Source organism: Bison bison, unplaced genomic scaffold (genome assembly GCF_000754665.1).
Source record: "Bison bison bison isolate TAMUID 2011002044 unplaced genomic scaffold, Bison_UMD1.0 scf7180017864471, whole genome shotgun sequence".
Classification (NCBI taxonomy): domain Eukaryota; kingdom Metazoa; phylum Chordata; class Mammalia; order Artiodactyla; family Bovidae; genus Bison; species Bison bison.
Window position 1 is genome coordinate 24,118,895 of NW_011495032.1, and position 26,950 is coordinate 24,145,844.

At 38.7% G+C, this 26,950-nt stretch overlaps 1 protein-coding gene across 2 annotated transcripts in view; it reads right to left on the reverse strand.

Moving 5' to 3' along the window:
• Window positions 1-7,228: 7,228 nt before the first annotated feature.
• TRAK2 (trafficking protein, kinesin binding 2) overlaps window positions 7,229-26,950 on the reverse strand; it is a 74,865-nt gene continuing 55,143 nt past the window's right edge. For both annotated transcript variants that reach the window (XM_010860969.1, XM_010860967.1), the window contains exons 6-16: window positions 26,591-26,800; window positions 25,866-25,944; window positions 24,816-24,946; window positions 24,309-24,383; window positions 22,954-23,091; window positions 20,795-20,874; window positions 20,293-20,490; window positions 18,687-18,985; window positions 16,886-17,152; window positions 12,720-12,825; window positions 7,229-11,112 (exon numbers count right to left, since the gene is read on the reverse strand). In XM_010860969.1, coding sequence (XP_010859271.1) covers window positions 10,434-11,112; window positions 12,720-12,825; window positions 16,886-17,152; window positions 18,687-18,985; window positions 20,293-20,490; window positions 20,795-20,874; window positions 22,954-23,091; window positions 24,309-24,383; window positions 24,816-24,946; window positions 25,866-25,944; window positions 26,591-26,800 — 2,262 coding nt within the window. In that variant the 3' untranslated portion in view covers window positions 7,229-10,433. The remainder of the gene's footprint in view (window positions 11,113-12,719; window positions 12,826-16,885; window positions 17,153-18,686; window positions 18,986-20,292; window positions 20,491-20,794; window positions 20,875-22,953; window positions 23,092-24,308; window positions 24,384-24,815; window positions 24,947-25,865; window positions 25,945-26,590; window positions 26,801-26,950) is intronic.

Here is a 26,950-nt window from a genome sequence, read left to right on the forward strand (position 1 = left end):
TAGTTCACTGATTCCTAAAATGTTGATGTTCACTCTTGCCCTCTCCTGTTGACCGCTTCCAATTTACCTTGATTCATGGACCTAACACCCAGGTTCCAATGCAATATTTTTCTTTACAGCATCACACTTTATTTCCATCACCAGTCAGATCCACAACTGGGTGTTGTTTTAGCTTTGACTCCATCTCTTCATTCTTTCTTGAGTTATTTCTCCACTCTTCTCCAATAGCATATTGGGGACCTACCCACCTGGGGAGTTCATCTTTCAGTGTACTATCTTTTTGCCTTTTGTACTATTCATGGGGTTCTGAAGGCAAGAATACTTGCCGTTTCCTTCTCCAGTGGACCATGTCTTGTCACAACTCTCCATCGTGACCTGTCTGTCTTGGGTGACCCTACATGACATGGATCATAGTTTCAGTGGGTTAGACAAGGCTGTGGTCCATGTGAGCAGTTTGATTAGTTTTCTTTGATTGTGGTTTTTATTCTGTCTGCCCTCTGATGGATAAGGATAAGAGGCTTATGGAAGCTTCCTGATGGGAGAAACTGACTGAGGGGGAAACTGGGTCTTGTTCTGATGGGCAGAACAAAAGCTAGAGAGGTGATGGAATTTCAGGTGAGCTATTTCAAATTGTAAAAGATGATGGTGTAAAAGTGCTGCACTCAATATGCTAGCAAATTTGGAAAACTCAGCAGTGGCCACAGGACTGGAAAAGGTCAGTTTTCATTCCAATTCCAAAGAATGGCAATGCCAAAGAATGCTCAAACTACTGCACAACTGTAGTCATCTCACAGGCTAGCAAAGTAATGCTCAAAATTCTCCAAGCCAGGCTTCAACAATACATGAGCCATGAACTTTCAGATGTTCAGGCTGGTTTCAGAACAGGCAGAGGAACCAGAGATCAAATTACCAACATCTGCTGGATCATCAAAAAAAAGCAAGAGAGTTCCAGAAACACATCTATTTCTGTTGTATTGACTATGCCAAAGCCTTGACTGTGTGGATCACAATAAACTGTGGAAAATTCTGAAAGAGATGGGAATACCAGACTACCTGACCTGCTTCTTGAGAAACCTGTATGCAGGTCAGGAAGCAACAGTTAGAACTGGACATGGAACAACAGACTGGTTCCAAATAGGAAAAGGAGTACGTCAAGGCTGTATATTGTCACCCTGCTTATTTAACTTATATGCAGAGTACATCATGAGAAATGCTGTACTGGAAGAAGAACAAGCTGGAATCAAGATTGCCGGGAGAAATATCAATAACCTCAGATATGCAGATGACACCACCCTTATGGCAGAAAGTGAAGAAAAACTAAAGAGCCTCTTGATGAAAGTGAAAAAGTTGGCTTAAAGCTCAACATTCAGAAAACTAAGATCATGGCATCTGGTCCCATCATTTCATGGCAAACAGATGGGGAAACAGTGGAAACAGTGGCTGACTATTTTTATGGGCTCCAAAATCACTGCAGATGGTGACTGTAGCCATGAAATTAAAAGATGCTTACTGGTTGGAAGAAAAGTTATGGCCAACCTAGACAGCATATTAAAAAGCAGAGACTTTACTTTGTCAAGAATGGTCCATCTAGTCAAGGCTATGGTTTTTCCAGTAGTCATATATGGATGTGAGAGGTGGACTATAAAGAAAGCTGAATGCCCAAGAATTGATATTTTTGAACTGTGGTGTCGGAGAAGACTCTTGAGAGTCCCTTGGACAGCAAGGAGATTCAAACAGTCCATCCTAAAGGAAATCAATCCTGAATATTCACTGGAAAGACTGATATTGAAGCTGAAACTCCAATACTTTGGTCACCTGATGCATAGAGCTGACTCATTTGAAAAGATTCCGATGGTGGGAAAGATCGAAGGCAGATGGAGAAGAGGATGACAGAGGATGAGATGGTTGGATGGCATCACTGACTCAATGGGCATGAGTTTGAGTAAACTCTGGGAGTTGGTGATGGACAGGGAGGTCTGGTGTACTGCAATTCATGGGGTTGCAGAGTCGGACACGACTGAGCGACTGAACTGAACTGAACTGAGTGACTGAACTGAAGTGAACTGAACTGATGGGTGAGGACATGCTCAGTGAATCTTTAATCCAATTTTCTGTTGATGGGCAGTGCTCTGTTCCCTCCCTGTTGTTTGACCTGAGGCCAAACTATGGTGGGGGTAATGAAGATAATGGCGACCTCCTTCCAAAGGTCCCATGCATGCACTGCTGCACTCAGTGCCCCAATCCTGCAGCAGGCCACTGCTGACTCACGCCTCTGCCGGAGACTCCTGGACCTTCATGGACAAGTCTGGGTCAGTATCTTGTGGGGTCACTGCTCCTTTCTCCTGGGTCCTGGTATGCACCTCCAAGAGTCTATTTCTCCAGTCCTGTGTAAATTCTGTCAGCTGTATGGTGGAGTTAATGGCGACCTCCTCCAAGAGGGCTGATTCCATTCCCAGGTCTGCCGCACCCAGAGCCCCTGCCCTTGTGGCAGGGCACTGCTGACCCATACCTCTGCAGGAGACACTCAAACACTCAAAGGCAGGTCTGGCTCAATCTCCATGGGGTCTCCTGGTGCACACAAGATTTTGTTTAAGCCCTCTGAGTGTCTCTGGTGGGTATGGGGTTTGATTCTAAATGCAATTTTGCCCCTCCTACCATCTTGCTGAGGCTTCTCCTTTGCCCTTGGATATGGGATATCTTTTTTTTTTTGGTGGGATCCAACATTTTCCTGTCAATGGTTGTTCAGCAGCAACTTGTAATTTTGGAGTTCTCACAGGAGAAGATGAGGGCATGTCCTTCTACTCCACCATCTTGTACTTACTATCTATTGTGTGCCAGGCACTGTTGTGAGGTGTGGAAGATACTTCAGTTCCCCTGATCCAAAGAGCTTAGAGACTAGTATGGAAACAGACAATTAATAAATTCAATAAAAGCACAATGAAGCTTTTGTTGAGGGCCTTACCCCATGTCCTGGGAGTGGATAGAAAAGATCCCTTTCTAATTTAATGAGTCAGGCAATAGTTTTAACTAGAGAAAGAATTTAACTAGCTTTGTATATTAGAAAGATAAGTTTGACTGCAGTGTAGACAAACAATTGGAGGGGCCATGGGAGGAAAACCAGTTAGGAGTCTGTGGCAGTGGCCAAATGAGACCCAACAGTGGCCTCAACTAGGGAGAAGCAGTGGAGATGGAGAGAAAGAGGACACTATAGGGCTTGGTGACTGAAGGAGAAGGAGGAGGCGGTGATGATTCCTGGGTCTCTAGCTCAAGCAATTGAGTAGATGGTGGGGTCATTTATCGAGATGGGAAAGTCTGAGGAACAAACAAGTTCAGGGAAAAAGGTCATGATTTCTTAGATTATTGAGTCTGAGGTGCCAGGAAGACATCCAAGTGGTGAGGTCTGTTACAGAGTTTGTTACATGTTTGGGGTGTTCAAAAGAAGAGTCTGGGCCAGAAACACTAGGAGCCTTCAAAGTAGATCATATTTTAAGCCAAGGTGGTGGATGAGATCATACAGGGAAAGGGTGTGTGTAAGAAGAGAAGAGGGTCTAGAACAGAGCCCTGAGAAACAATATTTATGACAGCATTTCTCAAACTGTGGGCCATGTATTAGTTAAAATATGTACAACTATCATGTGAATGATTGTGGCTTAAATCAAAGATGTTCATTAATTTCATGAAATACAAATTCTGTTGGTCATGCTACCAGAGTTGGTGCAGACTCAGAAATATCATTTTAAAACTGGGTTCTTTCCATTTTTCTGTCCTGCCACCCTCAGTGTGGCAGAGGGGAGCCTCATGGTTGCATGATGGCTGCCACGACTCCAAGTACCATGAGCAGACTGGGTGTTGTGTGTGTGTTAGATGCTCATTCATGTCTGACTCTTTGTGACCCTATGGACTGTAGCCCGCCAGGCTCCTCAGTCCATGGGGATTCTCCAGGCAAGAATACTGGGGTGGGTTGCCATTTCCTTCTCCAGGGGATAATCCCAACCCAGGGATCGAACCTGGGACTCCCACATTGCCTGTAGATTCTTTACCATCTGAGCCACCAAGGAAGTCCCAAGATAGGGTGGGGATGACTTCAAAAGCTGAAAGGGAGGGAGAAAAACTACCAAGAGAAAAAGGGGATTGGAGATTTACTTTGAGTCTGTTTATTGGGTGAAAGTTTATATTTAAAGGCTGTCTTACGCCTTTAAATACAGGATTTGGGTCTCGTGTGGAGAGTGGCTAAAAACAAAGACACAAATGAAGTGGGTAAGGAAAACCCCAGCCATTTGTCTGAGGTTCAGCACTGACAACTTTGTGTTTTTTTCCCTCCTTTCCTTTTTTTAGACATAAGGACAACTTTAACAGCTCTAAAACAGCAGAAGGGACAGAAATGAAAGCTTCTAGGAGCTAAGTGTTAACTAGAACTTCTAGGAGCTAAGAGTTAACTGCTCTCTTTTTGGTTGAATTTAGGGAAACTTTGGCATTGCCTAAGAGGCTCTTTCCAAAAGACCCCATAAGGGAATTGAAGCTACTAAAGTTCTCAGCAACTTTCCCTAAAGCAATCTGTCTTAGTATTTGGAATGGAGGTGAAAGAGGCTAGAATACCAACAGTATAACCAAGTATAAGCTGAATAATGGAGAAGGCAATGGCACCCCACTCCAGTACTCTTGCCTGGAAAATCCCATGGACGGAGGAGCCTGGTAGGCTGCAGTCCATGGGGTCACTAAGAGTCGGACACGACTGAGTGACTTCACTTTCACTTTTCACCTTCATGCATTGGAGAAGGAAATGGCAACCTACACCAGTGTGCTTGCCTGGAGAATCCCAGGGACGGGGAAGCCTGGTGGGCTGCCATCTATGGGGTCGCACAGAGTCGGACATGACTGAAGTGACTTAGCAGCAGCAGCAGCAAGTTGAATAAATGAATGAGAGAAACAGTGACTTAACAATTCACACATCATCAAAATTAGTTTGCACATTGGTTGGGGGAATGGGCACCATCTTCTGTAACACTGCAGACCTCTTGAAGTGGCAAATGTGATCAGCTGGTGATCGTTTATAAGCTTCCTTCCCATTCATGTGGCTGTAAGAGAATACTCCCAGTGTGGAAAAGTCAGTATTACTCTTAAGGAGCTCATCATTATTTTCATTTCTCTTTGATCATTCCTTGTCTTTCAAGATGAATTAAAGGTGCCACGCTAAATCCCAGAGACACATTCAATAGTTTCCGAATGGCCCCTAGCCAGGGAGCCACAGGAATCATGCACAAGCCCGCAGTGCCACTCTCTCACCTACACAGGGAGGCCGCTGTCCTGAGCCCTGGACTTTAGAGGACTCTGTGTATCACAGGTATGCTCAAACACCTAACTTTGTTAAAGAGCACATGGGCACTCGATCTTGAACTGTTTTGGGATAGCAGGACCTGCAACCCTAAACATCCATTCTCATCATAAACATCATCAAGGACCCAGGGCAACAGTTTCAGCCATCTCTTGCCCTTTATCTTCAGAACAAAAGATGCCTGTGACCACATGCTATCAATGTTTCTGGGTTGTTCTGCTGCTAAGGTCAGAGACCCTGCTTTGGAATGCAGAAAGGACTAGGGCAAGAGCAGTGAGGTGAGAGGAAAGGGAACTTGTTCAAAAACTCTTAGAAAGCTTGAATGCTTGGATTCACCCATAATGAGATACTGTTTCCCAGTGACACTGAGCATTCATTTTTGCTTCATGTTTTCATTTGTAACTCCACAGGTGCTCATATATCGGAGTGGTACTTGACAGGAACTACATATTGTGGCTGAAGAGCATTTTGCAGTATGGGTCCTGATTATCTGTAAATATGTTTAGGTATAAAGATCTAGATGGAATGCAAATGAATCATGGTGCGAATTGTTCACATTATTGTATGAATTTTGTGGTTGCTTTGAGAGATGGTGAAATAGCTGTAAAAGTGGTAGTGAATTAAATGAAATCAAAATACGTTGTAATCTTCTGGCCCATTGTACTGTTTGAATATAATGTGAAATTCTTGCTTTTAAACGATTTTGCTGAGAAGGTAAAAAAAATTAAATTTAACAGAATTAAACTTTTTAACATATTTGACATTTATACTTTTTTCTCTATGGAGAAGGCAATGGCACCCCACTCCAGTACTCTTGCCTGGAAAATCCCATGGACGGAGGAGCCTGGTAGGCTGCAGTCCATGGGGTCGCTAAGAGTCGGACACGACTGAGCGACTTCACTTTCACTTTTCACTTTCATGCACTGGAGAAGGAAATGGCAACCCACTCCAGTGTTCTTGCCTGGAGAATCCCAGGGACGGGGGAGCCTGGTGGGCCGTCATCTCTGGGGTCACACAGAGTCAGACATGACGGAAGCGACTTAGCAGTAGCAGCATACTTTTTTCTCTAACTTCTCACATTACCTTTGATGTGCTTCACTCATGCTTTCTTACCCTAAAGAATAAAGCACTTCATGCCTGACAGTTGTGTTTTGGCATCTTTGGCAAAACTGCCCAGCATTTTTTCATTAAAAAAAAATTTGGGGGGGCATTTTAGCCTTACTTCATAAAAACTAATGAAAAAAAGAAAAACCAATACTAGCATAACTCAAACATATAATAAAAACAGAAACGAAAGGCAACAGCATGCTGAAAGCCTCAAATCTTTAGCCTTATTTCATCAGGTTTTTGAACTTCAAACACATGCACTGATAATCATTTGTGAAAGAAAACACAATCAAAGATGCTTGGAACATCACTAAATTATACATCAAAGAAGTGGGGACTCATTTCTCACAAAATGCTCATGTGAGCTTTAAAAATATATAGCAGTTAAAATGTGACAGAGAAAAAAGAACATCAAAGAATCTTTTCTATTAAAATCCAACAATTTTCAATTTTTATTTCTTGGAAACAGTTTCTAAATAGTTAAGTATCAGTAGTCAGTTGTGGACCATCAGAAATGAATTGCTTCATACTTCCTGAGTCTTAAAGATCTGCATATCAACAACTTTAGGTTTTATTTTTTTGTTGCTGATGCTTTGCTGAGGAAACAATATGGTTATTCTATTTTAAAAACCTAAGAAAATACAGTGATATCTGTTTACTACTCATAACTATTGTTGGTTTGGCAAATAGAGCTTGTTCTCAGTACCCAAAACAACATAACAGAAAGGAAAGACTTTATGCAGGATTATCTGTGAAAAGAACTGGGACAAAACCACAGAAAGACAAAGGAAAATTTAAGAAGATACTCATGTTTATTATCTGATTTACATTCAACAAAGCAAAGGTAGGTGCACAAAGAGCCGTTTGACAAAGTCAAGCCCCAGATATCATACTACAGTATCTCGCCGGCAGCCACAGAGGGCCCCACGTCACTCCCTGATAGCTGTGAAGGCAAAGCGGCCACTCAGTGTCGACTCTGCTGTGCTGCGCTCAGGGTACAGGCTTGCGGGCATCCAACATCAGAGGAGTGGGCCACTGAACACCAGGAGCTCTGGTTCCAGATGTCAAGAGTCAATGTTTGAACAAGTACTAGTTAAGTACCAGAAAAAAATAACAGGCTTTGAATACTGTATAAAAATACACCTTTTCTAGAGAACAGGCTCTTGTGAGCTGCCGATAACATGCCTCCCTTTGTCAAAGTCTGTTTATTCAGGTCAAATCAAGGACATAGAGTACAAAATTTTTTTTAAAAACTACTTTAACAATGGTCATTAACTTTTTTCCAAGACCCATGGGTAAAGCTATTTACATAAGATTTGGGATCATGATAATTCTGGAGAACTTTTAATTCTGAATTCACAGGGAAGGTATCCCTCCTAGCAACAGGATACTCAGAAATACCTGAGGTATAATCATTGAGAGCCTTCAGAAGAAAAAACAAAGATTAGCGTTTTCCAAACTGGCATTAAAGTACCTACACAGTGGATACAAGAAAATTAAAATGTGAACAGTGCTAAAGCATAACAGATAAATTAAGAAAGAACTTGCTACAAGGCTCCAGTTCTTACTATCCTTTGCACACTATTTCATTATAATAGAGAGTCTCAGGCAGTATTCAAAAATGATTTTAGATGGAAATTTCAAAAACAACAAAACCCAATTTCAAAACAGGATTCATTTCTAGAGACAAGCAAGCATCAGTTTATAATCCTTGTGTTTCTGGTGGAACAGCAACATCAGTTTAATTTTCAAGAACCAAAGTCTGCTTTTCTTTAATCAGACAGGCTTATTTGGCTGTGAATACGCTCTTGCCCTGCCTCTAAAGCGATCATTTTAGCATCAGTTATTTTACAAATATACTAATTATACATAACATGCCCAAATCTTGCTTAACTTATAGCTGTTTATATAATATACATAAACTCTGATAATTTAACACTTTGTACTACTCTCTGGCCCTACATTTTCCTAGATCCTGATGTTTCTCGGCAACTGGCAATAGGAAGATTACTTTCTTAGAGAATAAATAAAAAGCTTAAAGAATTGTCTAAAATAAGCACCCCAGAGTTACTTTATGAAGTAGAAACTCAAATATTATCATTTAAAATGGGAATATTTTAGAAATTGAAGCATCAGGAATTCTTCTGGTTCACATTCAGGACACTGACATTCACTTACATACCAGCTGGAATCCTTTCTGAACATCTATGTATACAGTCTTCTGACTTCAGAAGGACTGAGCAAGGGGGAGAAAACAGGGAGAGGACACTCTCACTTTTAATTTTGAGAAATTTATTTAGAAAAGTCTTATTAAAAGATCTTTAAAAAGCACAGAAAACCCACACATTTTACTACTGCATGTGTGTTTTGAGCACATGAAGCAGCTCGAGAAGAGAGAAGGCCCTCTTCTGGTCTGTAACAGGTGTACGGATGGGAGCCCCAGGAGCAAAACTCCCATCAAGAATACTTCAGAAAAGGCCTTGCACTTTAAGTCAGAACAAAGGGGCAAAAAATCTGCTAGTGAAACACTGAAAAGATCAAGTAACATGCCTCCCCTTTTCAAAAATAACTAGCCCCCTTCTAGCTTCTCTCTATTATGCCTTTTGTGTGATGGCATTTCTTTCTGAACCTCATGGCCGAGATAAAGACCTTGGTCAGCAATACTCAAAAAACAGGTCTGTTTCTTCCTAATTCACAGCCTTGCATCACACCGCTGGAAGCTGAAACCTAATCCCCGAGTTTCACTTTGCCATTTCACATAGTTAAAAACAAAAACAGAATCCCAGAGAAAAAACAAAAGCTTTGACTTTCCCAATGAAAAGTCATTCTCTAATTCTACAGATATTAAGAAAAAGGCAAATGTGTCTTAATTTTATTTTATATTAAAAAACAATCTCAAAGCAAGCACCTGGGTTTTACTTCAGTTTATAATATTAGACTGTGCCTGAGAATTTTTGTGCAAATACATGTCATTCTTCATTAAAAACATGCATAGCATATTTTGGAAAAAGTTTACTTGCAATCAACTTTCCTTACAAAAACCCTTATAGACATAAACACACAACATTCTCAAATTCCTATTGATTGCACTTCTGGTTTAACCTTTCCAGCCTCCAAGGAAATTTGAAAGACATGTAACTATGTTCATACAACTTGGTCATTACATTTATTCAGAATAAATATTCTGAAAACGAGATTCCTTGGTTCCAATGTACCCACACTTCCCTTCTTAAAATAAATCCTTCCTACCCCCATCCCCAACTTACACTGTTTGAGGGGGATATTGTATAAAAATACAAATTAAAAAACTGAACACTTATTAATCACAAGTGCAAAAGGAATGTGGATGACGTTTGGGCTCCCATGGGTTCAAAGTCCTGAAAACAGAAAGCAAAAAGGGAGTCTCCACTACTCTGATCTTATGAAAAAGGTGAAATTCCTTGTTTGATAATGCAGTGAGCTTACTTTCTGATGGATGTGTAATTTAACCAGACGTTAACAGGGGCCAACATAAAGGCCATATCACTGTTGTCTCAGTAACAGACCGAGTTTACCCCAGCAACCTTCTGGAACAGCTTCTAAAGGCAGTGGTCCAAGCTGCTCCTTCTTCTATCCCATCTCTTAACCTAGGTCCTTCTTGCTTATGCTCACCAGAAGTAAGTGTACTAGGAAGTTCAGTATTTCTGGTGTGTTTCAATATTACTGGATTTATTTTCTAGTCACTTTTTATTTTCAAGACAAGAAAAACCAACTGAAGGACTACATTCAACCTTTTTTCTTTCCCTTGCCTCCAAATACTCATGACCCATTCATTTATACTTTCAAGTTATCAGACAGACCTCATGCTAATCCTGTTTCCATTCGTTCACCCTCCCCTTTCTACATTCACAACCCTTCTGCGACATTCCTTTTCTCTCAGACAAGACTACATATAAACAGTGCAAATCTTTCCTTCATGTGCTAACTTGATAAGACATTAGTCAACTGCTGAACTTCAATCCTCCTTCAGGATATCCATTTTGGGGGATGATGTGCAAACTGGGGTGCTGAAGCTACCCAACATGACTGGAAGACTCTGATTCCTCCTCAGTCCACTCAGTAAATTGCTCCCTGAATTTAAATAGACAGCAGAGTTTGGTCTTTGAAGACCATTTTCTGCTTTTTGGCTTCTTCCATTTGCCTGGGCCTCGGGGGTCTTGATCACTCTGGCTATCCCCAGTCTCTTCAGCCTGTCCACTAAGTTCATCTTCAACTGGCCAACATCAGGAGGGTTTCGGGATGGTCTCAGGCCATACATCTCTTGGAGGAATGTTTCTGCTGGTCGGGAGGCCAAAAAATTTTCAGAGAGATGCACTCGAGGCTCCATGGGCAAAGGAGAAGGGCAAGGTGAATGAGATGGTGAATTTGGTGGTGTGGAAGGGGTAGACAGGCCTCGAGGGAGAGGCTGGAGGAGGGGGTTCTCTGAAATAGGGCTGTGGTACACTTTAGCGGAGATGCCTCGCTCCTGTAGAAGTTTGGCCAAGCTCACGGTGCTGCTGAAGGTTATGGTGGAATCTCGTCGGTTAGTGATAGATTCACCAACGCTGAGCCTGTAGGACACGGCAGGAGAATTCATTGCTGTGTTTGATGAACTGCTACCACTGCTTGCACAGGATAAGGAAGGGAAGCCAGAGCTTTACAAAGGAAAAAAAAAAAAGCAGGAGGGAGTGTTTAAGAATAAAAAGTAATCCGAAGTGAGCATTTAAGGTAATTACAGTAGTTATCCATAGCATATGTAGAGGAACAGATAACACATCAGTATCTGAGGAATGAAAATCCTGATGTGTTACTTCAAAGATTGGTTATTTGTAATTTAGTCATTAACTTACTGAAACATATTTATTTTCACAGAATATGAAAAAGTTTACTATACTCTTAGATAAATTTATTCTTAAATTTTAACTCTAAAATATGTCACCTGTGGAAATATAATTAAAATTTATGATTAAAAAATCAAAGAAATTTAAATACTGAAGAAAATAAACTTTAGAAATTTTTATTAATATATCCATTCTGTAAAGCAAAATAAACCAAAAGATGATAACCCACAGTTTAACAATTCTTCAACCCTTTAGAAAATACAATATTTCAAAATTAAATCTAAGATGCTCTTTGAAGGAGAAACTTACTTCTTCATAATATTGTAATTATTCTAAATAATTAAATATTTTAAAATTATTTTAATAATTATTCTTCTCTACTTCTAGTTAACATTATCCCTGCAATGTTCTAGGTATCTCTGGAAACTACCATAGATTCTTTTGGGAATTGGTAGGATAGAAACTACAGCAATATTGCTTATTGTTTTAGCCTGTGTAATACATGATTTGGACTGCCCAGAGGTTTCTGCCTTTGCCTTCTGCTTCTGGGAGGTAATCTATGCCATGTTTGCTAGAAGTATGTTTGTTCAGGAAGGAGACTGGCCACACTAGATAGATCTTGGGGTGGACTTGGCCATAGCCTATAGTTGTAGGGACTGGCCATGCCAGAAAAACTAACCCTGTGATTCAGGGTCGAAGCTTTGGGTCAGTGGACCCGGGGGTGAGTTATTATATTTATAGTGAGTTATAACTATATGGGTAGTCAATCATGCCTTCCACAGTGAAAGCTCAGTAAAAAATCTGGACCCTGAAGCTTAGGTGAACTTCCCTGGTTGGCAGTACTCTGTGTGACTGTCAAACATCAATTCCAGGAAAGTAATGAACCCTAAGGAAGCTTCATGTGTAGAGTCCTCCCAGACTCTGACCTGTCAGAGTCTCTTCCTTCAGCTAATTTTATCCTGTAACCTTTCCCTGTAATAAATAGTAACCATGTGCACGATAGCTTTCAGAGAGTTCTGTGAGTCCTTCTAGAATATCAGTCTAACAAGAGCATGGTTTTGGGAATCTCCTGAACCAGCAGGTGGTATCAGAACAGAGGGCAGTCTTGTACCGAGAACTAGTTCCTCCAGTTGTTCCATTTGGCTAATACTCTGTATAGGCTCAGTTGGGTCATTTACTACCTCTCTATCCTCAGACCAGTCACCCAAAAGTTCTATGCCTCACTTTCTTCATTTAGACACTACATAATCGCTCTTTGTCTCCTTGTAAGGGTTATAATCATCAAATGATTATATTCTAAAGGCAAATTATCACAGAACATTAAAATTCTAGGAATTAAAAAGACAGTAATTAAAAAAAGAAATTTAGTAAAATATATTTGAAGAAAGTAGTAAGGATTCCAACTGCCCAGCCCCTCTTACCTGGGGGTAACCTGAGTGATATCAGAGGGATGTAATATCCTACAGGTGGTGAATGTAAATGTCGAGTTTGTGCAGGACAGACACTTGCCTGGGTTTGAGGTTGCAACTGACGTGGAGAGTTTTAGAGAATCAAACACAAAATTGAAAGACTAGGTTAATAATGTAGAAAGTTCATTATTAATAATATGACATTTATCAAGTATCTTTTATACAAAAATTCCACAATCTAGAGATGAAATATACACACTGTAATAGTATCCACTGATCAATACATAGCTGAATCCTTCAATAATTTGAAATTGTAATCAAACGGATTTAAAACAGCTTAGAAACAAGAGAAAAACACATTCTGAAAAAAAAAAAAATCAAACCATCTAAAAACTAGTCATCAATCTTTCTAGCCAAACTACTCCAGTGGTTCTCAATGTGTGATTTGCACCATGTATTGCCAGGAGAAATATCAATAACCTCAGATATGCAGACGACACCACCCTTATGGCAGAAAGTGAGGAGGAACTAAAAAAGCCTCTTGATGAAGTGAAAGTGGAGAGTGAAAAAGTTGGCTTAGAAGTCAACATTCAGAAAACTAAGATCGTGGCATCTGGTCCCATCACTTCATGGGAAATAGATGGGGAAACAGTGGCTGACTTTATTTTTTTGGGCTCCAAAATCACTGCAGATGGTGATTGCAGCCATGAAATTAAAAGACACTTACTTCTTGGAAGGAAAGTTGTGACCAACTTAGATAGCATATTAAAAAGCAGAGACATTACTTTGCCAACAAAGGTCCATCTAGTCAAGGCTATGGTTTTTCCAGCGGTCATGTATGGATGTGAGAGTTGGACTGTGAAGAAAGCTGAGCACCAAAGAATTGATGCTTTTGAACTGTGGTGTTGCAGAAGACTCTTGCGAGTCCCTTGGACTGCAAGGAGATCCAACCAGTCCATTCTAAAGGAGATCAGTCCTGGGTGTTCATTGGAAGGACTGATGCTGAGGCTGAAACTCCAGTACTTTGGCCACCTCATGCAAAGAGCTGACTCATTGGAAAAGACCCTGATGCTGGAAGGGATTGGGGGCAGGAGGAGAAGGGGACAACAGAGGATGAGATGGCTGGATGGCATCACCGACTCGACGGACATGAGTTTGGGTAAACTCCGGGAGATGGTGATGGACAGGGAGGCCTGGCGTGCTGCGATTCATGGGGTCTCAAAGAGTCGGAGACGACTGAGTGACTAAACTGAACTGAACTGATGGGATCTACAGGTCAGAACTACTTTCACAGCAATATTAAGATGCTGTCTGTCTTTCCTATTGGGCTGGCGTTTGCACTGCTGATGCAAAGGTGACACTGAGTAAAGCTGTGGGCTCCTGAGCACAAAACAGGGCAAAAGCACCAAGTGGTACTAGCATCTCTCACTGCTGTCCAACTATGGTAGCAAAAAAAAGGCCAAATTCACATTAAAATGCCCCTGATGAAGCAGTATAAATTATTAAATCTTGGCCCTTGAATCTTTTTAATATTCTATGTGATGAAATGGGAAGTAAGTATTAAGTACTTCTTTGCAGCATACAGAGATACAATGCTTACATGAAGGAAAAGCACAAGTGCAATTAAGTTTTATCTTTTTTGACAGAACAGCATTTTTACTTAAAAGAACAATTAATACAAAAACTGCAGTTATTCAGATTTGCATATGTGGCACCATTTTTTTTTTAACTTTTTATTTTATATTGAGGAATAGCCGACTAATAATGTGAGAGTTTCAGGTGGACAGCAAAGGGACTCAGCCAAACATATACATGTATCCATTCTCCCCCAAACTCCCCTCTTATTCAGACCAAATAACACTGAGCAGAATTCCCTGTATTATACAGTATGGCAACATTTTCTTCAAAAAAAAATGTAGTGAGCCTGTCCCTTCAAGAAAATAGCTGAAAGGATTTGCTGCCAGTGACAAAATTTGAGCTTTGAAGTGAAAATGACTCTTTTGGTAGACTTGAACCCACCACTGAGAGCTTGAAAGCTTCCTATTACTAAAAGACTTACCCAATGAGATAGGTGGGTAATATTACATGATTTTATTGTATTACATAATGAAATGTGTCAACATTTGGAAGATCTGCATAACTTAGTGAACCAATATTTTCCAAATGACCAGTGCATGATGTTATAAAATCGTGCATGGGTAAAAGATGTATTCAGAGTGTAGAACAGACTAATAGATTTTAATGTAACAAAGTACGAAAAGTTTTAGATTTACATTGTTATAAACCTTAAAGAAACTACCCCTTATCAAGTGTTGGTGTAATATTCACAAGTATCTGAAGAGGCTATTAAAACACACTTTCCTTTTCCAACCAGATATCTGTGTGAGGCTGTACTTCCTTTTTTTAAACTTTAAGTTTTTTTTATTTTATTGAGGTATAACTGATTTACAATGTTGTATTTCAGGTATACAGCAAAATGATTCAGTTATATATATAAACATATATTATTTTATATTCTTTTCCTTTATAGATTATTACAAAATATTGAGTATAGTACCCTGTGCTGTAAATTTGGTCCTTAGGTCCTTGTTGGTTATCGATTTTATATAATAGTAGTAGTGTGTATCTGTTAATTCCAAACTTCAAATTTATCCCTCCCTCCCTCCTTTCTTTTTCGGTAGACATGTATTTGTTTCCTACATCTGTGGATCTATTTCTGTTTGGTATATAAGTTCATTTATATTAGTTTTTTAAAAATTCCACATATAAGCAATATCATATAATATTTGTCTTTCTCTGTCTTGCATACTTCCCTTAGTATGATAATATCTAGGTCCATCCATATTGCTGCAAACACCATTATTTCGTTCTTTTTATGGCTGAATAATTCTGTTGTATTATGTAATATATATGCATCACATCTTCTTTATCCATTCATCTGTTGATGGACATTTAGGTTGATTCCATATCTTGGTTATTGTAAACAGTGCTGCAATGGATACTGGGGTGCATGTAGCTTTTCAAATTAACGTTTTCTCTAAATACATACCCAGGAATGGGATTGCAGGATCATATGGTAGCTTTATTTTTAGTTTTTAAGGAACTTTCATACTGCTGTCCACAGTGGCTGTACCAATTTACAGTCCCAACAGTGTAGGGTTCCTTTTTCTCTACATCCTCTCCAGCATTTATTATTTGCAGATTTTTTGATGATGGCAAGGCTGTATTTTCTTCAAGTGTGCATGCTCAGTCACTTCAGTCACATCCAACTTTCTGCAATCCTATGGACTGCAGCCCACTAGGCTCATCTGTCCATGGGATTCTTCAGGCAAGAATACTGGAGTAGGTTGCCGTGCCCTCCTTTAGAGGATCTTCCCAACTCATGGATCAAGCCCATATTTCCTGTGTCTCCTGCATTTTAGGTGGATTCTTTACCCCCTGAGCCAACTGGGAAGCTTGTATTTTCTTCATACTCTCAATCAAAACAACATATTGTAATAGACTGAATGTAGATGCTGACACAGGAATCCTGCTATCTTCTATTAATCTGTAAATTAGGGACTTGCAAAATTATAAAACTAAACCATTTTTCTCACTACTTGAAAAAATACAGCTGTTTTTCATAAAATATATTATTTGTGTTAATATGTAACTATTTTAAAATAATGAGTTAATAAATATTTTAATAATTTCTCAGTTTTTATTTCTAATATGGTAAATTATAAGTAGATACAACCCACACAGACATGCTCTCTGGAATTCTTCATGATTTTTAAGAATGTAAAGATGGGATGGGGAGGGAGGTAGGGGGGATGTTCAAGTGAGAGGAGACATGGGTTAACCTATGTCTGATACATGTTGATTTTTGGTAGAAACCAACACAATACTATAAAGCAATTATCCTTCAATTGAAAAAAAAAAAAAAAGAGTTTAGAGAGATGCTGAGTCCTAAAGGTTTGTGAACCATTGACTGAATTGCTCTCTCCTCTCTGCCTGATCTATTTATGCAGGTTGGCTAAGACCTGGAGAGAATCAGAAGGGGCACTTACGCTATACATTTCTACTACCCTATTTTCAAGATGAGTACACTCCAGTAAGACTTAAGTAGAGGCAGTCAGCTGATCATACAGTGATGCAGAAAGCAAAGTACTACTGGTTACAAGCTATACTCTTCTCACCTGTAACTGGACCACCAGCTGAAGTCATGGGTGGCAGGAAGATTCCTGTTACTGGCTGGGATATTGATGTTTTCTGTTCCACTTGAAGAGGCTGCTGAACCTGAAAAGTGATACCCTCCTCTTCATCTTCTTCTAAATCTGAGAGGTGATAGATGGCATCCTTGGGCAACTGGGTAAAGCCTTTAGTGATGACACCTGGTCGTGGGTCAAGAATGGTTCCTAAATTTGGTTGAGCAAGTTGCTGCCATTGATGCAGAGTTTGTGATCCTGAGTATGCAAACAAAAAAAGGAACAGGTTTTAAATTTCCCACAAATATTAAATCTTGAAAGAAGCTAAAATTATGTGTGTAAAAAAGTAATGATAATAATAAAACTGTTTTTTCAGTCTTAATATTTTGGTAAAATTTGTACATTGAAGTTCTCTGTGGAAAACTAACAAGATGCTAAAGGTATGAATAATCATCTTTTTATTTCAAAAGTTAACTTTAAAAAGAACATCTAAAGCAGGGGTGAAAAAGCCAAGTCAACATGCTTAATAGGAACTAGAATGCTGAGGCAGTGATGAGAAGAGATATGTACAATGTGGGGCTGTGTTTTTCCAGGTGACAAAAATCAATATTCCTCTGTTTTGGAACTATGCTTACGAGCTTTGAACTCAAAAGCTAGGCTCCTATGTTGGAAGGCATCTTGAATTACAGTGATTTTTTGTATATTTCTCCACTGTGTTCATGTCCTTTCACCAGGATCTCAGGGAGAGTAGGAAAGCTAAGGAAATGATAAAAGGAGGACATATCCTCACTATTTCTGTCTGCAAATGCAGGTTAATGATCATCCCAAGTGCCTGCACCAGATGCAGTTGCTACTTGTCACTAAGAGTCATTTAATCCTAAAAATAGCTGCAAATATCTGCACTGACCATTAATAAAATGAACATAACACCTTTGAGTTTGAGAGGTCCTTCTAGGTTATCAACTCAAAATTCTGTCTAATGCAGACTCTTTTATGGTAATAGCAGAGGATCATTTGAAGATTGTCAATATTCCATGAAACAAAGAAATCTATTTTAAATTCAAGTCCCATTTTAAGAGAGAATAGAAACTGACTTGAAATTAACAACATTTTCTAACTGAACAAAAGAAAAATACAGACACACATACCTCTAAGTAAAAGACACTCTTTGGGTAAAGAACTCTTTCTTGAAACAAACGGTAGAGATGAAGTATTCCATCTAGATTATTTTTATTCATCTGTCATATCTCATTTATCTTATCATGAAAACTGCTATCAAGGATGTGTACATGCATTCTAAGTTGCTTCAGTCATGCCCAACTCTGTGCAACCCTACAAACTGTAGCCTGCTAGGCTCCTCTGTCCATGGGATTCTCCAGGCAAGAATACTGGAGTGGGTTGCTGTGCCCTCCTTCAGGGGGCCTTCCTAACCCAGGGATTGAACCCACATCTCTTACATCTTCTGCACTGGCAGGTGGGTTCTTTTCCACTAGTGCTATCTGGAAAGCCCCACTATCAAGGATATTCCTCAGCAAAGGACAAGAAAATATTACTTCTCTTCCCCCACATTTGTATAAAAACAACATCTGTAGAAGAGAACTGACAGCTGATGGCGTGGAGAATGCAAATCTCTTCATTAATTTTCCACAAAGTTCTGCAGTGCATGGTCACATGAACAGTGAAGATTTAGGGATAATAAAGATAGCTCCTGCACAATTACAAGAGACATGTCCTTTCCAGGGGAAGGCAAAACCATAAGCAACATCGCTTAGAAATGGCCCTCACTTATTACCTTCAAGGGGCTTGACAATTTGTAATTTTTCAGGCATAAAACCTCGAAGGCAACTGGCACTGCTTAGGTCTGTGATCTCCGATTGGTCGGTGTAGAGGGAGGCCAGGCTCTCTGTGGGCGTGCCACAGCCACTACCCTCTTCTTTCTGGTCAGCCAGAACTTGGATCTTCCGCTGCCATTCTTCTGCAAAGAACTGCTTCTCACTTAAGTAGTTCTGTCGCCGAAGACTAAGGCGATGAAGTGCTGTTGCCAAATCGCTCTCTGTAGAGGGTCCTGGTTGATCCGCCTTCTGGATGTTCCTATGGGAAAATCATATTCACTGACTACATCTGTGAGGGTCAGAAGCACAGCAAAGAGCTCTCCTTTCCACAATGGTGAATGTTCGAGAGACTGATCTTAAAAACACGTATTTTTCTTAGATAGCTGGAATACAGAAATAGTAACAAACCCAGATCTGTAATACTACATTGTACCATTTTTATAGATCATTTCAGATGACTTCAGATAGGCTATATTATGTTGTGTTTATTAAAATTTCTGTTTCACTTAATTCATTTAGCTATAAATGTTATCTTGTTTCACTGAATCTATAATACCATTGAGGGCAAGAGATATCATTATTTTATGTATTACTAAGAAATTAAAAATGCTACTCATTATACTACAACACATCATTAACGGCAAAAGATAAACAATTTCAAAAATATTAAAATGTGAAAAAATTTACTTTAGGCCATAAAATCCACTATGAATACTGCAGACATTTAAAAGAAAACAAGATTCATAAATACTGTATTTTCATAGCTCTGCAACACAGTTTTTCACTTCTCAAGATTAAAAAAATCGGAGATATCTTACAACTGATACCAAAAGAAAGAGTAGTAAGCCAAGTTTTAGGCATTCCACGTGTGAATTCACACAGATGTTCTTGTTAGATCTTTTCCTAAGGTAACTGTGTACAATGAGGTAGTATCAACACATAAGGCTACCATGGGTGAAGAATCTACCCCTAAGACCAGACAATACAATAAAAAACCCAGGGTAATGGACTTCTGCATTAGGAATGACTTCTCTCAGGTGCCAAACATCTAATTTTCAAAAACTTTCAGTTGACTTTCCAGTAATTCTCTTTAATTTCTAGTTAAACAAAATTCAATGAACTGAATTAATAAAAAAACAGAAACAGAAATCTCAATTTAAACAAATAGGAAATTAAGAGCAATCTAGTTTTCCTTAATAGGTATTCAAGATTATTGTTTATCGTAAAGGCACCAAAGCTGAAATTATGAGCACGGGTTATGAGAAACTATCATCTAACGCTATGCATAACTGCCAATGACCAAACAGATTCAAACAAATTTGATTCTGAACACAAAGACAGAGACTCAAATTTTGCCAAACCAGAGAAGAAAGAAGTAAAGAATTTTATAGTTCAATGCAAACTCCATTTTGAATATAATTAATTAAACCTTTCACTCCAGTGATCCGTCTAACGAATAATGATACAAGGCATCACTACTGAATTCGAACTGATAGTTCCTTTCAGTGTTGTCTTCAGACAGCACAGAACAATGCTGAAATTTGTGTGTGAATCCATGTTTCTTACCCTGGATCTTCCTCCAAGTTACTCTTCTGGGTTGTTTTGCCCTCTGTTGGTTCTAAGCCAGATTCAAATGGTTTTGCTGTCATGATGACACTCGAGCGGTTGGAACCTGGGATGGGCAGTAGAATTGGGAATGGGACAGAGCGACCCCGGGTGTCATTGGCAGCCTTGACAGTGTCAAATACCCGTTTCTGTTGGGCTCTGTCAAAAAAGAAGTGTTTATTATTGCCACTGCCTACCACTGGAGTACTCTAGAAAAGATGCATGTGAATGCAGCTCATTAAAAACAAAGCCACCCTGAAGAGCCTCTGAAGTTTGGGAGAAATTATTAGAAAATAAATTTCAGGACAAGAGAATGCTCTCACAGATGGGAGCACTATCAGGAAAGAACTGAATAGTAAGAAGATATACTACTGAATCTCATAATACTGGTCACTTTGGATTGTAGCTGCTTTTCAATTTCCATCCCAATGGTCTAGTAACAACACATACGACCTGTACTTACTTTTGTTTAAAGAGAGAAGATTCCTCATCCAAACTCAACTTCTTACGCATGGTCCCCTCAATCTCAGCTGCCAGAGATTCCTAAGAAAAGAGTTTGAGGGTACTAACAGTGATTAACTAAGAAGCCTGTTATGAGAAATAAACGACCTTTCAATTATCTAATAGAATTCCCAGAATCCAATACTTTCAGTGTTATAGTAAAAGAAAACACAAGAAAACAGTCATAAGCTAAAATGCAGGGGAAGAAAAGAGACATTCTGGAAATGTAGCTTTTATACAAGAAACGACTACGTTTTCATCATATATATTTTTACAGGAAGCAATGGGAAAAGCCAATTATGATATATAAATGTATTACATATACAGATACACAAAAATAAAAGGTTTGAAAGGCTATAAACCAAGAGGTTAATAGTGATTCTGTGGAGGTCAGGATTTGATAGTATTTAACCATTTCTTTTTGGTCCTCTCTAGTTTCTAACTTTTCTATAATGAACATGTAAAGCTTTTACAATATAAAAAATTGTTTAAAATAAAAATCAGCAATCCTCTCCTTCCCCTGATCAAAGGTGAAAATTCAATTAGCATGGATGGTAGACTCAATGGGGCTGACAATGACTAGAATTGGAGGTACTGGTGTGAACTCATGATGTTAAATATGCATAGAAACATAAGATATGAATAGAAAGATAGATATACATGTGTTTATATGGGTGCATATGAACATACATATATTTCCTAGTTCTATCTGTTGAGAGGGACTGAAAGCAATAATAACTCTAGTGGCAAGGCATACCTAGCACCCAGATTTTGGTTCTAAGTATCATTCCTCACTAAAAATAACCAGAGCTCCTTGGAGAATGGCTGATCTGAAGGCCGGGCCAGGGAAAGGGCAAGAAGAGCCTGAAGGAGATCCTACTGACCACATCTGGGACAATTTAAGTATCAAAATAAAAAAGAGTAATGATGGCTTATAATCCACTGATTAAAATAGGAATTCATGGGTCTATACTGCATAACCTAAATGAACAAATGAATAAATAAATGAGACAGAAAAGTTCTGACAAAAGAATGCCAATTTTAAAAAGCTGAAAAAAAATGATGGAATTAAAAAGTCACCATTTGGCAACCATCATAGTAATAACTGAGTCAGATACATCCCAATTAATGGGTGCTAAAACTAGTGGGTAAAGCTTGATGGGGAACATAATATTTAAACAGTATCAAAGTATCACCCCAAAATAGTTATTTTGATCATTTGGTTAAAGTAGTATCTGACAATTTTCATCACTGAAAAGTTAATTAGTAATGTTAATTCAATTAACTAGTAATTAATTAACAATGACTAACCTTACAGTGAAAAAAAACTGGCAGATATTACCTTAACCAAGGGATCAAAGTTAATTAACATCATCAGTAATGGGACAAAAAGACAATGTGTGCCTCCCAATACAATGCACTGAGGAGAATATGGCATTATTTCTGCTGAAAATGCATTGCTGCTGCTAAGTTGCTTCAGTCGTGTCCGACTCTGTGCGACCCCATAGACAGCAGCCCACCAGGCTCCCCCATCCCTGGGATTCTCCAGGCAGGAACACTGGAGTGGGGTGCCATTTCCTTCTCCAATGCATGAAAATGAAAAGTAAACGTGAAGTCGCTCAGTCATGTCCAACTCTTATCGACCCCATGGACTGCAGCCTACCAGGCTCCTCCGTCCATGGGATTCTCCAGGCAAGAGTACTGGAGTGGGGTGCCATTGCATTACCTAAATCTAATTGTGGGGAAACAACAGGCAAATCAAAACTGAAGACATTCTACAAAGGTCATAAATGACAAAACAAAGACAGAAGAACTGTTCCAGACTGTAACAACCCAATGCAATGTACCCTTCAAAGGTCATTGTTGGGACAATTGGCGAAATTTAAATGGGCTCTGTGGATGAGACAGTGATAGTATTGTATCAATGTCAATATCCTGGAGTTGATGGTTGTATGTGGTTAGGTAGGAGAATGTCCTTGAGAGGATCCTTTTTTTTTTTTTAATACATACACACTGAAGTATTAAGGGGTAATAGGGTTACTAACAACCCTGTTACTCTCAAGGACCATCAAATCTTAACCAAGTTTCCTTAAATACATAATATTTTTATCAGTTCCTTACCCCAGAGAAAACTCCATATGGCTGAGAGAAGTAGAGATGAGCTGCAGGGCTAGATCTACTGCGAAGTTCCTTTATTTCTTCTTGAGATTCATGTAGCATTCCAAGACACTCCATATTCCTGTCTTGTAACTCATGAAGCTGAAAGATTGGAGGGCGATTAGTGTACCTTATTATACTACAAAGTGACAACAGGAAAAAAAAAATTGAGATAAGTTTAAATTTTATCCAGAGGACTAACTTCATGAATTTAAATTTTCTACAAAGACTCTGAAACAGCCTAAGCAAGGAAAGTATATATATTTCCAGCTGCCAGATTTAGAGGTGTCTTGGCCAGAATTATATACAAACATGATTTCCTAAAAATGTGAAAAGTAACTGAGACAACCACAGCTGTCAATTCAGTATTTAATGCTTCTTATATAAAAAAAAAAACTTATAGAGGAAGTATAGTAGCTATGGTCAAGTTAGTTTAGCACAATATTAGATATGTATATTTTTAAACATCTCTCTGAAGCTTGCAAATGACAAGATCAAGTCTATCAAGTCTATAAGATGTCAGGGTGCAGGTTTCTGTGGTGGTCGAGCAGTTAAGACTTCACCTGCCAGTGCTGGGGACAGTGGGTTCAATCCCTGGTCCAAAAAGATCCCACATGCCATGGAGCAACTAAGCCCATGTGCCACAACTACTGAGCCCAAGCTCTAGAGCCCATGAGCTGCAACTACTGAAGCCCATGCTCCATAACAAGAGAAGCCAACCACAATGAGAAGCATGCAACAGCAATTAGAAAGTAGGTCCTGCTCGCTGCAGCTAGAGAAAAGCCCGTAAACAGCAATGAAGACTCACCACAGCCAAAATAAATAAATAAATAAAATCTTAAAAAAAAAAAAAAAGATATCAGGGTACTCAATCGACATAAAACAGGTAGTTTCTTCTCCCTTGTTTCAGAAACTTTCTTTTATAGTTAGAATACATAAGTGTGTTAAAACAGTACATAATTTTCAGAGTACATTCTAACTTCAAAAGGTTCTTCAAGTGTATGTATTATGTGGACTAGATGATCAGCATCACTAGGGCTAGAGGTGCTTATTAAAAATGGAGATTGCCCGATCATACATTCCTAAAAAATCTTATAATCTCAAGGTTTCCCTGCTAAGAAGGATGTTGTCATGTTATTATTAGTTTTAGAGACAGAATTTTTAAAAAGCTTTATTTTGTAGATCTCATAATTTCATTTTAATCTTCTGTGGTTATTTCAAACCTGGTAATCATCTTTAATCATTCTTATTCACAAAGAAGAAAGAAACTATTAATTCCTCTCTCCCATATTACACAAGATAAAGGAAGATCTCATTACCTCCATCGTCAATTGTCTTTGGGCATCTTTGGAAGCTTGGAGGTGAAGTCTCAGTTCTTCCTTCTCAATCACATGCTAACAACATATTAAAAGAGACATATGAAACCTTCTCACGTAAAATAGAGGTTACTCTCTTTTTAAGACATCTGGAGAATGTTTTCCAGGGGAGAGTCCAAAGGAATAGCAAAAGCTAATTTTTCTAAAGCCAAACAATAGCAATAAAATGGGCAGAACACAAAATCCATCAAGGTGTTTAAAGGACAAAGAGCATGAGTCAGTAGTTCATACCACAACTTTCTGAGGAAAAGAGAATTCCATTTAATGGAAAGAAATAATGATCTGAAAGTAGTTATTCACGATATTTTATGACAGAAGACTAAAACAGGAGTCAGAAAGACTACAGCACTGTAAAAGGGCAGGGACTATGTTTATTTTGCTTAGCACTTAACAGAGTGCATAAGTATTAGGTCAGTGCTTAACAAACATCTGTTGAATGAATGAACCTACTTCTTTAAGTTTGTGCTGAAGATCTACAATCTGAGACAAGAGAGAGGAAATCTCTTCTTGGTATCGAATCAATTCATCACTCTTCCCAGACAATTCTTCAGTCATTCTGGACATCTGAGCATTGGTTTCACCTGGAAAACAAAAATCTTTTAATTAATATAAATATAGGACATTAAACTATGGCCTGTGGGCCAAATCCTGTTTTGTAACAAGCACTGGGCTATCGTGAATTGATTTTTCTTTAACATAAATTTAAAGTAATAAACCTGAATAACCCAACAGAGAAAACTGAAGGTTCTTCTGAAATAGACAAATGCTGGGAATTTAATAAGAGGCACTGAAGCCAAAAAGAGATAACTTATAAAGGCAAACAAGCTAAAGATTTTGCCTCTGTCTTTTTCTTTATGAAGGATAAAGCTGAAAAAAGATAGGTGAATTATATATGTTTGCAAGTGCTGAGACACTATGTTTTTGAGTAATCATCAGGGATATAAATAAGGTCCCAAAAGAAATGAGAATCAAACTCAACAAATATAACAAAGGCTATACACTTACAGAGAGATTCAAACTTTTTCTCTAGTAAAGCTGATCTTTTCCCAACTGATTTATTTTTTTTTTAATTTAGGTAATAATACATGAAAGCAAAATATGTTCCTTTATAGAAACACAGATACTCACTGAATGTTATCTTTTACACCATCATTTAAGCTCTAGTTTTGCTACTAATCAGTTTCCTGACTTTGGCAATCATATTCTCTACAGGACTATTTCTGCACCAACAACATAAGAGTTTTGGTTCCTTTCATTTTAATATGCTGTAACAGGCAGAAATATAGGTCTTTATTTAATGATGACAAAGATATTTCTTAAAAATACAAATGGAACTTTATTTAGAGTTGTGGGCTCAATGTTATATTCCAAGATTTTTAGTAACTATTTAAATTGTTTCTTGACATGTTTTTATTGAAATCATTGATCTAATTTCTGAGTTAGTGATACACTACGAAAGAATTACCCAGAGGCTATAAAACAGAACACATTAATACTTACGAAGTTCTTTAACACAATCACTGACAAGCTGCTGTTCTTTCTCTTCATAGGTAATAGTTTCTGTCTTTATGTGACAAGCCTTCAAGGGAAAAAAAATCAGTATGTGATAATATCTTCTAATGATTTTCTAGAATTAACTAAAGAAAACTTTTAACACTCATTTAAGATAAAAGTTCATCACTTGCAAAGGAAAACAAAAACTCATAAAGCTTTATCTATCACAAAATAAAGACTATGGAATAGGACACGACAAGTATCTCCCCCTTATTCCTTGCAGGGCCTTTGCACACCACCCCCAGCCCCTGCTCTCCATCATATGTCTCTGATAGGCTAATCCTCAGCCTCAACTAAAATGTCACTTGTTTAAGTAGCACTGCTTTGATCCATTCTCTGACCCTCCCCCATTATATAAGCTCATGAAACATTTTCCAATACAGTTCTTACCTTGGTTGTAATGATTTAGCTATTTGTGTAAAGTCCACAACATATATATTGTATGCTGTGGTTTCCCCTCTTTCACCTGTCAGCTTGCTATTCATTTTTCAGTGGGCTCTAAGTAACAGTGGAAGGTAATCAGTCACCTGTGCCTTAGCTGCCACCCACTCCACCCCCAATGGAAGGTCAATAGCAAGTCCTTAGTTATGCCATATTTCACCCCAGTGCTACCTAGACCTAAACCTTATAGCCTTTAAGGTAAAGGAGAGTGAGAAATAATGTGACTGTGCCTTGGATCGAAGAAGCATATTCTCTTCTTCCAGTTCCTTGAGCTTTTCCTGCAGCATGTCCAACTGCAGCAAACCTTGAGATAAGCTAAAGGACTCATTGAAGCGAAGAGGTGTAGAGCAGCTGGAATCAGTTTCACTCTCTTCAGAAGCAATGGAGACAATTCGAAGCAACTCATCTTTCTTGGACAGCTCATGCTGCAGTTGATTAACCTGCACATCAAAAGGGCTTGATTTACAAGATAGTCTTTATTTTACATTATTTACAAGTAATATACCTTCTAATTCATGGGGCAATTGTTTCTCGCCATAAAACAAAATCATAAAATCAGCTTCTAGGTTCTATTGATTAAAGTAATAAGA